This window comes from Pinus tabuliformis, chromosome 9 (genome assembly GCF_031772625.1).
Source record: "Pinus tabuliformis cultivar Carrire ecotype Pingquan chromosome 9, CPIR1, whole genome shotgun sequence".
In the NCBI taxonomy this organism is placed as follows: Eukaryota; Viridiplantae; Streptophyta; class Pinopsida; order Pinales; family Pinaceae; genus Pinus; species Pinus tabuliformis.
Window position 1 is genome coordinate 936990340 of NC_142307.1, and position 13085 is coordinate 937003424.

General features: G+C 38.6%; 1 protein-coding gene across 2 annotated transcripts in view; it reads left to right on the forward strand.

Moving 5' to 3' along the window:
• SPPL2 (SIGNAL PEPTIDE PEPTIDASE-LIKE 2) overlaps nt 1-13085 on the forward strand; it is a 170874-nt gene that overhangs the window by 16081 nt on the left and 141708 nt on the right. Inside the window, exon 1 of one of the 2 annotated variants that reach the window (XM_089446162.1) lies at nt 1291-1907. The exons of the other annotated variant lie outside the window; for it this stretch is intronic. Coding sequence (XP_089302288.1) covers nt 1767-1907 — 141 coding nt within the window. The 5' untranslated portion in view covers nt 1291-1766. Of the gene's footprint in view, nt 1-1290; nt 1908-13085 lie in introns of those variants that run through there. 2 annotated transcript variants of the gene reach the window in all.

Here is a 13085-nt window from a genome sequence, read left to right on the forward strand (position 1 = left end):
GACTTACTCCATCCTTAGGTGAGGTAGGCTTTATAGTGGGAAGGTCCACAAATATAAAGTTGAAGGATGATGGTACGAACCTAAGACTCACATAACACTAGTCACCAAATATATTTAGAAAACCCAAAATCATTGTTAAAAACAGAAATCACGTGAAAAGGAAGATCGACCAAACCTTGAAAACTGAAGTAATATTAACACGAATGAAGGTGTAAAGCTTGGTGAAACATGGAAACCTTAGGTTAGCATATTACAAACTTCTGAGAAGGAATATGAACACTCAATAATAATATTACTATTTGTCTAGTTAATTAAAAGTAGGTCGACTTACTCATAGAATTGTAGGTTGGCTTCCTCTATCTTAATGCTGGAATAGACGTATACTAAAGGTGATTGTGTCAGTGTGATGACTATTTTACAACGAGGATCGGGTGGAAATCATTGAGCGAAACAAAATTCTGAGAATAAAAATATTAATTTCAGATTCGATTATCCTTCATATCATGTCAAGCTGTCTGTCAATTTGAGGTCTCTTTTTGGTTAACATATTCGAGCATATTTGGCATCGCTTCCATAATGGCTAGGTATGTTTCAAATTATATTTAACGGTAAAAAATGCTCACTGATTCTTTAAGACCCACTTGTTAAAATCTGAATAATTTGAAATGCAAGTAAATAATTTTTTTTTAATAAATTAAAATTTATCATTGAAGCTCAACCTTTTTAAACAAAATATTTATAATAATAATTATATAAAGTAAATTCAAAAAACAGTAATTACATACCAAATATATTGTATTAAACGTTTTATGTTTAATTGTTTATATATTTTTAATTAATTTCCTTTCAATATAAGGAAATTTAAATATCTATCTTTATTTTATTTATTTAGGAATTAAAAAATACAATAATATAATTAAAATAAAAAAATTATCGAAAATTATGTCACCAAATTTTAATTAAAAAACCCAAAAATTAAAATTAAAACGCTTTCGCTCGCACAAAATATAAATAATATAAGCCACATCCCTAATGCCTTCTGTAGTCGTAAAACTGAGAAATTAGACAGAAAACGGCCCCACAGGTGAGCATTCTTTTAAAAAGAACGCACCGATGTAATCCATAATTTATTTATTTATTATTATTATTATTATTATTTTTTTATAACTGTAATTAGTTAAAAAAAATATAATATATATTCTTATAACATGGTGAATTGATAATTTGAGTCAACATTATAAACTCTTAGATGAAATTTGGCAGCGGTCGGTCACCATAACCATGCAACAGCCTGGAATCCGGATATACCATAAATTTATGATCTTGGGGATAGCTCAGGAGAATATTCTTTGAAAAAATGGGAGAGCCTGGAAGGTCAGATGAGAAACGGTGCTCACCGAACCGACACAGCCTATTGGACAGCACGTACGGAAAGGCACAAGGACGACAGTGCCAACGCACTCTTTTATTAGTCCTCAAGCTGAGTCCTGCAAATTAGTTTGTTTTTCAAGCTACAAACACAACAGCTGGCATGGTGGAGGAGCCGGCTACACAGATTCACAGACGAAGTAATGTAGTTTATAGGTTGGTAAGAAAGGCCTACAGTTCCATGAGCTGAACAACGATTATTTTATCTTTCCAAGGCAGTTCTAAGGAGGTCGTGTGTTCCAGCCCTACTACGATCTTTATGGTCAACAATTTCTTTTCTCTAAGGTCCCGTGATCTGACGGGAACGGTGGAATCGAGTCTTCTGTGCTTGCTAGAGGATGGATCCTCGTTTGCTATTTCGTGTGGCTGCCATAGCGTACCTGTTTCTACTCTACTCGACGCGTGCACTGTGTGGCGACATTGTTCAAGATGACGATCTTGCGCCTAAACATCCGGGCTGCGAAAGAAAATTCGTACTGGTGAGTCCGTACCTTGACTTTTATTGGAGATACTCAGGGTTTCAGGGCTGGATTCCTGAGCTTTCTAAAAAAAATCAATCGGACAAGCGGTTGTGCTGTTTCACAACGCAAATGGCTAGGAAAAAATGTTTTCACAGCCAGAACAAATAAATGTTCAACTATTTTAAAAATTTTAAACATTGAAAAACATATGCGACATCAAAATGATTTTTTTGTGAAATTTTCTACGAAATAGATGTCCTCTTGTTTGAAGAACTTGCTATTTGGACACGAACACCGAGGAATATGCTGTTCATTCGAAAGATCTTCCTATTTCTTTTAAAATACATCAACAATACTTTAAGAAAAACTTACAATTTTCCCAGAAAGAAGTTAAAAGCTCACAATTATCTCTGCAAATAAATCTTGTTTAGATGAAGAACTTGCTGTTTTCTACTTATCTAAATATATAAAAACATGATAAATATGAAATTTGCTATTTTTCTCAAATACTTGTATACTGGGAAAGTACTTGTCCTTCCGTAAGGTCCCCATCACAGCTTGATAGGGAAAGGAGCACGGGATAGTGGGAGAAAGAAGGATATATATTGATATAGATTAAGTGAGGGATTTGTTCATTCATTGAAAACAAGGAAGGGGATAGAACGGTGGGATCCTCTCAAGGGGTGTAATGTAATGTCAAAGTGCCCGTTGTAGTAGTAATAATGATGGCCATTCAGTGTAAGGTTAATTGGGTTCACTATGTTTGTTGTTATTAAATAAGGCCCATTAGGTAGTTATTATTGAACAAATTGCTTCAGCAGGTGAATATTTGATAAAACTTTCGTTACTCATATAGATCCATCTTAATCATAGATCAATTAAGCCTATAAAGGCTGATTAACAAAATCAGTGCACATCTCTCCATACTTGAAAGATTAAGCGTTAAGATGGATTTATTTTAATTTAACTTTTAGGTCCACAGAATGAAAGAATGGGAATTTCTATTTATATTTTGGAAAATTGCCTACTCATAGCTCAACACTTATTCCAGTCCCACTCTGATTGTGACTTCTGTAGTCAATTTTAGTTTATTGCAAAATTGCAAAATCTATAGAAACATATTTACTGGAATTTTTGTGGGGGTGATTTATCTCAATATTTTGCAAACTTTAGTCAAGGCTTTTTCCCAAGGATTTTCCCTAGTGATTCTTGGAACAAAAATAATATTACGCAAATTATATAACCTTTCTTTCACATGGGCTTCCTATTAATGAATCCTAGTTTTATAAGCTATAAAATATGCTTTCCTTGTTTTGTTTTGTTTCAATAGCAAAGCCGTCTTGAGTATCCTCAAGAAATACCCTGCAAAGAGGGGGACAATAACAATTTTTTTTTGTAATCTATGATTTTGAACCTTGACATTGTTTTTTCTTTATCACTAAGTGACTAATCCTTTCCATTAGTTCGAATAAAAGGAGCACATTGTAGTCGATCACACAACCATTAGTTTTGAATCCCCGTACATATTAATGTCATTTATGCCGTCCTTCACATGCTATGGCCATAAGAAAGCTGATTGATCTCCGTGAAGTTGTTTAAGTCTTGTCCAAAATGAATTCGAATAAGATTATGTGGTTTTCAGAGATCTCGGTTTCCTCCAGCCCCACACAAACTTGGATTCCTGTTTGATACCCCATCAAAAAAGCTCCATGGGCTGTTTCTGTTGATCTGCGTTTTCCCTACCTTCCTCTGCTTTCGTTTATTTGCATTTTTGTAATTTGTAAATGCTTCTTTTATCATGTAGAAGGTATGAGATGGCAAAATTATCTTTCCTTGAAACAGTACCTCAACAATATGAGCCATGCAAACTGTCGATAGAACAAAACACGGCAACGAGTGATGTTCTATCCGTACATCATGATCCTCCTGCCTTTATTCGAAGGTCTCCTCCACAGTTTCACCTTCCCGCTTTCCTTTGTCTCTTGTCAATCTTCTAGCTGCGGACCACATTTCTTTAGTGTAATGACAATGGAGGAGGTGATTCACAGTTTCACTCTCTTCAGGACAAACCAAAACATATTCCATCCAGGCTTTCTATTGCCTTTTGATACCCCTTCTTGACTTTGTAAATTACTCCTTCCTTATTGTCTGCCCAAGCAATAGTGAACGAGTGATCGCGTAGTCTGAATAGAACCATGGCTTAGAGCATCTACATACTGGTTCCCTTCTCTTGCCAGATCATTCTGTAACCCAAATTGATTCCCTTTTTCCAGGCTTCTGTGCGCCAATTTGCCTGCTCTTTGTCACATACATCCGCAAGGTAGAAGAGATTCCTTTCATGTAGACTGTCTTTGAGTTGTTGAGATAAGCTACAAGTCTCCATTCCCCAATCGAAGGATCACTTCGATTATGCACTTGCTGTCCATTTCCAATTAACCATGTGAGATTGTCTTAATAGATATGATCCCATAAGTGTTCTCCAACCCCCTGATCCACAGCCATCTATTTTCCTGGACTGCATATCCATTCTTCAATGGTTATGGGTTCTATGCGTTTCTTTTCATTACAGATTGCCATAAACCTTGAACCAACACACACACATACACAAAAAAAAAACCTTCCTTGGCTTTTTATGGTGTTTTTTAAAATTTCCAAAGAAATTAATTTTACAAATTTTCTTTCTTTGGTAAAGTTATAATATATAAAATATTTGTAGAACTTTCAGGAATTGGGCAATCAGTGATATTCTGAAATTTCACCTTATTTACTCGTGGTTTCTCAGATTTAATCTCTAACTTTCAGCCTTAGGGCTGATCGGATATATTAAATTATAGCAGTAATATTTTGCTTCCCTTCAACCCATTTCACCTGGTAGCCCAAGAGAATAAATACCACGAGTGTACAGCGATATGACAAAGCTACAGCTCTTAGGACACACTTTTCAAGGCACTCTAAGATGTCTTATAATTTACTACATTGGATTATAATAACATCAAATCTGCTTGTCTATCTTCGAGATGTGTTAAATCATTTAAGCAATTTAACTATATGTCAAATCGGAAGGAACAAACAAGGGCTGAAATCTACTCATTCATGAGTATCACATAATCTGAAATCAAATTTGCAATTATACAATGCTTTGATAGCTGGAAATTTCCTATATATATGTGTGTGTATAAAACAAACAAAGTACAAATACATACCACAACTCTATTATAGAGCTTGTACAAGTCAAGCTCTGCAAACCGTAGCTAGGGAAACAATAACAAAAACCCTATCAATTAACTCCTAGCAATCAATCACAACCAAGCAAGGTTGGTCACTCTAGTAGAGGTCTTTTACATGCTAGCATCAAGACTGACACGTCTTCCTCGGTACAATGTTACAAACAATGAGCTTGTATCACATAAGCTCTCCACATTAGCATTGTTGTCTTCCTCAGGGCTTACAACCCTTAGCCATATTGTATTACACAAGTACATAGCAAAACAACTCTGGTGCTAGCCTCCAACTTGACATGTCTGTTCTAAGGTTTGAGTCCTCAGACCCGAGGTCTTCAACTCTTGCATCAGTAGAAGCACTGTGATCTCCATGGAACTTCAAGGCTACAATAATTAAGTCTTTTCTTCACACCAAGCTTAAGGCTCGTCAAGCTTATCTATCCATGTTCTCATCCTAATCTCACATCCCACAATAACTAGGCTCCAAAATCATGCAAGGTGTTAGCTCCACTTTCCTTGTCTTCTGTTAGGGTGGAAACCCTAGTACTACACCCTAGTGCTACAACAAGTGGCAGTAATAATTGTCATCATCACTAATGTCATGTTCTTCTCTAGGGTTTACACGCATGGCACAACCCCTAGCATCACACATGCACAATCTCTCCTAGAACGGTGGAATCGAGTCTTCTGTGCTTGCTAGAGGAAGGATCCTCGTTTGCTTTTTCGTGTGGCTGCCATAGCGTACCTGTTTCTACTCTACTCTACGCGTGCACTGTGTGGCGACATTGTTCAAGATGATGATCTTGCGCCTAAACATCTGGGCTGCGAAAGAAAATTTGTACTGGTGAGTCCGTATCTTGATTTTTATTGGAGATACTCAGGTTTTCAGGTCTGGATTCCTGAGCTTTCTAAAAAAAATTCAATCGGGCAAGCGGTTGTGCTGTTTCACAACGCAAATGGCTAGGAAGAAATGTTTTCACAGCCAGAACAAATAAATGTTCAACTATTTTTAAAAATTTTGAACATTGAAAAACATATGCGACATTAAAATGATTTTTTTGTGAAATTTTCTACGAAATAGATGTCCTCTTGTTTGAAGAACTTGCTATTTGGACTCGAACACAGAGGAATATGCTATTTATTTGAAAGATCTTCCTATTTCCTTTAAAATACATCAACAATTTTTTAAGAAAAATTTACAATTTTCCCAGAAAGGAGTTAAAAGCTCACAATTATCTCTGCAAATAAATCTTGTTTAGATGAAGAACTTGCTGTTTTCTACTTATCTAAATATATAAAAACATGATAAATATGAAATTTGTTATTTTTCTCAAATGCTTGTATACTGGGAAGGTACTTGTCCTTCCGTAAGGTCCCCATCACAGCCTGATAGGGAAAGGAGCACGGGATAGTGGGAGAAAGGATATATATTAATATAGATTAAGTGAGGGATTTGTTCATTCATTGAAAACAAGGAAGGGGATAGAATGGTGGGATCCTCTCAAGGGGTGTAATGTAATGTCAAAGTGCCCGTTGTAGTAGTAATAATGATGGCCATTCAGTGTAAGGTTAATTGGGTTCACTATGTTTGTTGTTATTAAATAAGGCCCATTAGGTAGTTATTATTGAACAAATTGCTTCAGCAGGTGAATATTTGATAAAACTTTCGTTACTCATATAGATCCATCTTAATCATAGATCAATTAAGCCTATAAAGGCTGATTAACAAAATCAGTGCACATCTCTCCATACTTAAAAGATTAAGGGTTAAGATGGATCTATTTTAATTTAACTTTTAGGTCCACAGAATGAAAGAATGGGAATTTCTAGTTATATTTTGGAGAATTGCCTATTCATAGCTCAACACTTATTCCAGTCCCACTCTGATTGTGACTTCTGTAGTCAATTTTAGTTTATTGCAAAGTTGCAAAATCTATAAAAACATATTTACTTGATTTTTTGTGGGGGTGATTTATCTCAATATTTTGCAGACTTTAGTCAAGGCTTTTCCCCAAGGATTTCCCCTAGTGATTCTTGGAACAAAAATAATATTACACAAATTATATAACTTTTATTTCACATGGGCTTCCTATTAATGAATCCTAGTTTTATAAGCTATAAAATATGCTTTCATTGTTTTGTTTTGTTTCAATAGCAAAGCCGTCTTGAGTATCCTCAAGAAGTACACTGCAAAGAGGGGGACAATAACAATTTTTTTGTAATCTATGATTTTGAACCTTGACATTTTTTTCTTTATCACTAATCCTTCCCATTAGTTCGAATAAAAGTAGCACATTGTAGTTGATCACACAACCACTAGTTTTGAATCCCTGTACATATTAATGTCATTTATGCCGTCATTCACATGCTATGGCCATAAGAAAGCTGATTGATCTCCGTGAAGTTGTTTAAGTCTTGTCCAAAATGAATTAGAAGAAGATTATGTGGTTTTCAAAGATCTTGGTTTCCTCCAGCCCCACACAGATTTCTTATAGAACTTGTACAAATACATACCACGACTCTATTATAGAGCTTGTACAAGTCAAGCTTTGCAAACCGTAGCTAGGGAAGCAATAACAAAAACCCTATCAATTAACTCCTGGCAATCAATCACAACCAAGCAAGGTTGGTCCCTCTAGTAGAGGTCTTTTACATGCTAGCATCAAGACTGACATGTCTTCCTCAGTACAAAGTTACAAACAATGAGCTTGTATCACATAAGCTCTCCACATTAGCATTGTTGTCTTCCTTAGGGCTTACAACCCTTAGCCGTATTGTATTACACAATTACATAGCAAAACAACTCTGGTGCTAGCCTCCAACTTGACATGTTAAAATTGGCAACTAGGGCCAAACTTCATGTGGGTCATCTTATTAATGGCAGCTGATATTTTTCTTGGATCCCTCTCATTGAGAGGTGTAGGATTGATCTAAAGATCATCCGATTCCGATAAGTATTCATGGAGATATGAATTTATTAGTGTTATGGGACAATTCGTCAAGGTCGGCCAGCAACCAAATAAATCCACTTGTGCTCAACGTTTTAGTATAAATAGAGGTGGCCTTCAAGTCATTTCACACACTCACTCTTGAGATCTCTCTTCATTTTGTTTTGGGTTTGATGAAGATGAGATCTAGAGGGAGTGCCCTAGGTGATACGCTGCCCTAATAGAAGATGCCCTAGAAGTTGTCATGGACAAGGCTCTACGCTGCCCTGATGGAGAAATCTAATATGCAACAAGAAGAAGGCTCACGTAGTCAGGGAGGAAGGTTTCATATGAAGCCTTAACGCTGGTATGGTGGAAGCCTAATGCTGTCATCTAAGTAAGGTTCTACGTTGCCCTAAACATGACCTTCCTACACAACGAGAATAAGCCTAAATGATGCCCTAATGCTGCCCTAACAAACTGTTCTAGGACGCAGTTTAAAGAGGGTTCTTATGTGCCCTGACTGTTGTAAATGCAAGCCCTAGCTGCAGTCCTATTGGTAGGACTATAGCCTTAACCTAGCTGCTGATAATGGAAAGACTTGGCCATAGTTCGAGGAGATCTCTAGCCTAAAAGGTCCCTCATCCACTGTCTAAACACTCAGCCTAATCCGCAGTTTCAAAGAGGCATCTATTTGTCCTAGCCGCAGTAAAAGGTGAAGGTTACAACCATCGAAATAAAGGTTTCTAGCAACTGTCATTTGTGCCTCAAACCGCAGTCCAAGTAGGGCCAAATATTGCAGTCCAAGTAGGGCCAAATACTGCTCTAGTCTCAGCCCTCAAGGAGGTCATCTTGGCCGCAATTGGAGGGGACCCTATCAGCGAAATGATGAAGTTTAAGAGGTCCATAACTCTGTAAGGAATGAACCCTTAGACGTTGTAAGGAAAGTCAGATCTATGTCACATTGCTGTAGAGATCAGTTCTGGGCATGACTGTGCAGCTATAAGGTTGATCGGTAGACATTGTTCTTCAAGGGTAATAGCTGTGGACTGTATGACAATCTTGCTTGCTGCTGGGCTAGGCCACAGGCCATAGCCAACAACATATTGTGTTAATGGTTGCACAAGGATAAGGACTGAAAGCTGATGTGACTGCTTGTGTGGTCAGCATGTTAGACAGTATGGTTAGATGCAGCATGGTATTAGAGACAACAATGAAGTGCAACATAGTAATAGTTGGGTGCTGCTCGGTGATGGGAGCAGTGCAGTGATAAGAGAAACTTAGTGATTGGGTGTAGCACAGTGACAAATGTAGCATGATGATTGTTATCACCGCAAGAAACTCTCCTAGGTTGTATCTCAGAGATGCTTAGGAACATTACAAACTCAACAAAATATTGGAAATGGATGAGTGGAAGGAATGATGCTTGTCCAAGCCAGATAACCACTTCTACTATGCTTAACTCTAGACATGGGTGAACACCCCCAGACTACAAGGCTTTAGACCACCAATTACTCACAGTTTGAGGATTAGGTGAACATGGAGAACACTGACCACACCAGCAGATGCACAAGACCATGTGATGGCTGGCCGCAACCAGTAAAGAGGTCTGCAAATCTATTTCCTAGAACACAAACAGGATGACAGCTCTCTGGCATTAAGTAAACAGAAACTTGCATAACACATTCAATGATACATACTAGACTTCAACACAGAGGTGGGATGACAACCCCTCTAATGCTAAATATCAAGAGCACATGAACAAATGCATAACAGGCACAACCTAGAACAGAGTAGAAATGGAAAGTGAGCAATTAACAACAAAAGAAGCTTGTATTAGCTGAAAATGAAGACCAGACGCTGCAAGTATCAAAGCAGTCACAGTCTCCAGAAGTTGAACCTTACATCAAAACTACAACCATCAACCCCGATTACATCTATGTTCTCGGTATATATAGAGTTTGTTTACAAAGATATTTTGCTGTTTTATGCGTGGAGGGGTCATAATGGACCACCAACCACCTTAACTCTCTGATGGCATCTCTGCTACAATTTGCTTGCTTCAATGAATTAATTTGACATTCTTTGGTGCTCTGTTGTACTCCTCGAGCAGGTGGAGTGTAGCATAGACGAACATTCATGACTGTTAAATGCATTTAATTGCTCCAGGCTTGTCCTTTTTCCGCTCGGCCATTCTGTTTCTTGAATGCAGTTGTTGGAGATGAAATGCGCCAAGTACTTGGTAGATGGTCGCTGTTGTCCTTCAGGTGCACGGCATGACCAGGGTGTGTTGACTTCATGGAGGATGTACGAGCGAGCGGAGGATAAATATCGGCTATTGGATCAAGTGTATGAACGATGGAGATCTCTCGGCGGGAGGATCGGGCGGAAGCGGGAGCGGGCAGTCGTGAGCTGTTGGATCTAGATGCGGCGGATCCGACGGTCATCGGGTGGAAAAGGTGTGCGGAGGTTAACTGGCGGGGACTACGGTTTTGGCGGTAAGCGGTATTGCCCGCACCGCTTTTCAGAGGTGGGTGGTAAATGTACAAAGGCCAACAATGCGAGTTATCGGGCAACGCGTGGCAGATGGGACAGGGCAGAAACCGCTTTGATCGCGCGTTAACGTGCGATTGTTTTGCGGGCGCGGGGGATGCGATCGCCATTGGATCGCGTGGTAGATGATCGGACGACAGGGGTTAAATTGCGCGTTTTTTCGTCGGATGTGACGGGAAAAGGCTGGTGAAAGCGCGTGGTTATGTGAAGACGGTTATATGAGGATATCGGCTTTGCGCTCGAGCTTAAGGGCAACAGGCTTTCTATATAGTTTTTAACAATCAAGTCCGAGAAAAGGAGGTAAGAGGAGAGTGAGTGAAGTGAAAGGGGAGGTGAAATGACCAGTTATAGGCCTTCTTTGAGTAAAACCAGGACCGAGCCTATTTTTGCTCCTTGAGCATCAACAACCTGTAGCAGAGCTAACGCTGGCTCCTTCTGAGGATGAGATCCTCCCTGTGAGGTCTCAAGAACCTGCAGATCAATGCCTTTCCTTTGAAAACCAATTAATAAATTTCCTTGTGTTCCATTGGGCATGGAGTTTGACTGAACCTACACTAAACTGATAAAATAAAATATTTACAACTTTAAGGCCAAAAGACCTTGAACAACATAAATTTTCAGAAAACGCCCATTAACTGGGCCATCAGAAACTGCTTCTCCTCCCATACTTTGCAGTATGAAGGTATTGTTCCCTTGAATCTGAGAAATGATAAAAAGCCCTGTTTTGAAAGTGTCAAACTTCCCATGACTTCCTTTCTTTTCTTTTAGTGCATCCCACTTCAGAACCAAGTCTCCAACTTGAAAATTATTTGTTTTTGTCCTTCTGTCAAAAACTTCCTTGATCTTCTTCTGATGTGTTGCAGACCTTTCAATCAGCTGTTCTCTGATCTGATGAACCTCTGCTAAGTCAGTGATCCCTTTTGCCATGTCTTCTTCCTCATTATGTTCTTTTTCAATCAGAGGAAGGAGCAAAGGGTTTATTGGTCTCAACTTCTGCTTGAAAGGTATGGTGTCTTTCTCTAAAGGAATCTTATGCGGGATGATTTTCTTATCATACGTTTTCAGGTCACTATATTCCCAGGCAAAGACATCAGCAAACTGCCTCATTAAATTGCAGTATTCTGAACTTTGGTCAGCAGACAGATGAGTGGACAGATTTACATATTTTGGCTGACCTGGACTCCCTATATTATGCTTACAGACTGCAGACTGATCTTCATTTTGGGTAGCTTTATAAGGCACGTCATTCTGGTCAAACAGTCTTTCTAGAGGAATTAGACCCTTAGGAATATGATTGTTGGGAAGCTGGACAATACTATCTTTTCCAATCTTATTTCTAAGCTGGAATTGGGGGCTTTCTTGCAAGGCTTCATTCTCTGGGTCAATTTGCATGTCAGAAAATTCATCAATGACTGGCAAGAATCTGTTCACTTCATCATCATCCTCAAAAACTTTCCAATGGTGGACGTTATCAGGCAAGGACTTGAGCTGCAACGAGGCCTTCTGAGATTCTTCAATTTGGAGGATACATGCTCCAAAATCAGTGTCTGCAGCATAAATAGGATGATTAAAAGGATTCTTCTCATCACTGATGATATATGCCAACTGTGCTTCTCTGTATAATCTCTTGCTTTCTCCTCCAAAAATGGGGACAGTGGCATAAGATAGATCATTCTGTAATGTCCCACCTAGTCTCTTAATCCATCCTCTAGACAACAACATGCCAAACATGGGAGGGACATCTGCGACCACAATATCCATCATCATGCTCTTCATGGGTAGCTAAGGTAGGGTAATAGCTAAATCTTTAATCAACCACAAACATTTCACCTTTCTTGAATCAAACGAGAATAAATCATGATATGGTTTGGTGATGTCAAGGCCTAACTCTTGCATGACAGCTTTAGGCATTAGATTGTGGCTGGCCTCGGTATCTAGTAGGTAGCTGTGGAGGATTTTGTCATGGATGGTCAAGGAGACATAAAATGATGGAGAATTATCATCAGTAGGTTCGATCATTGGGCTAAGCACAACTGCAGGCCTATCATCTTGCAAATTGACAGAGTCAGTGGAGGTTTGTGTGGTTTTCAGCTCAAGAGCTTCAAGGATAGGCTTTCTAAACACTTCACTCTTTGCCAATTCTACCAGAGGCACAGATATTTTTAACTTCTGGACTTCTGATTCAAAGCTGAAAGAGGGAGGTAACTTGTCAGAACATCTTACCTCTTGAACTGGTGCTTTGAGGATGACTGGATCAGCTGCTGGTCTTCTCTGTCTGATATTCTGTGATTGTTTGGACAACAACTCTTTGGGCAGGATTCTCCTTGACATTTTTTGCATTTGACCTCAGATTATATCTTTGCTGCTCCTCAGTTTGTAGAACAACCCCTCTGTCCCACCTTTGACTGTCTTGTTCCTGCAACAAAGATTCTTTGTATGCAGCCAATGTCAAAAAGGCAGCATTGCCTTTATCTTTCATACAGTGAATTTCATCG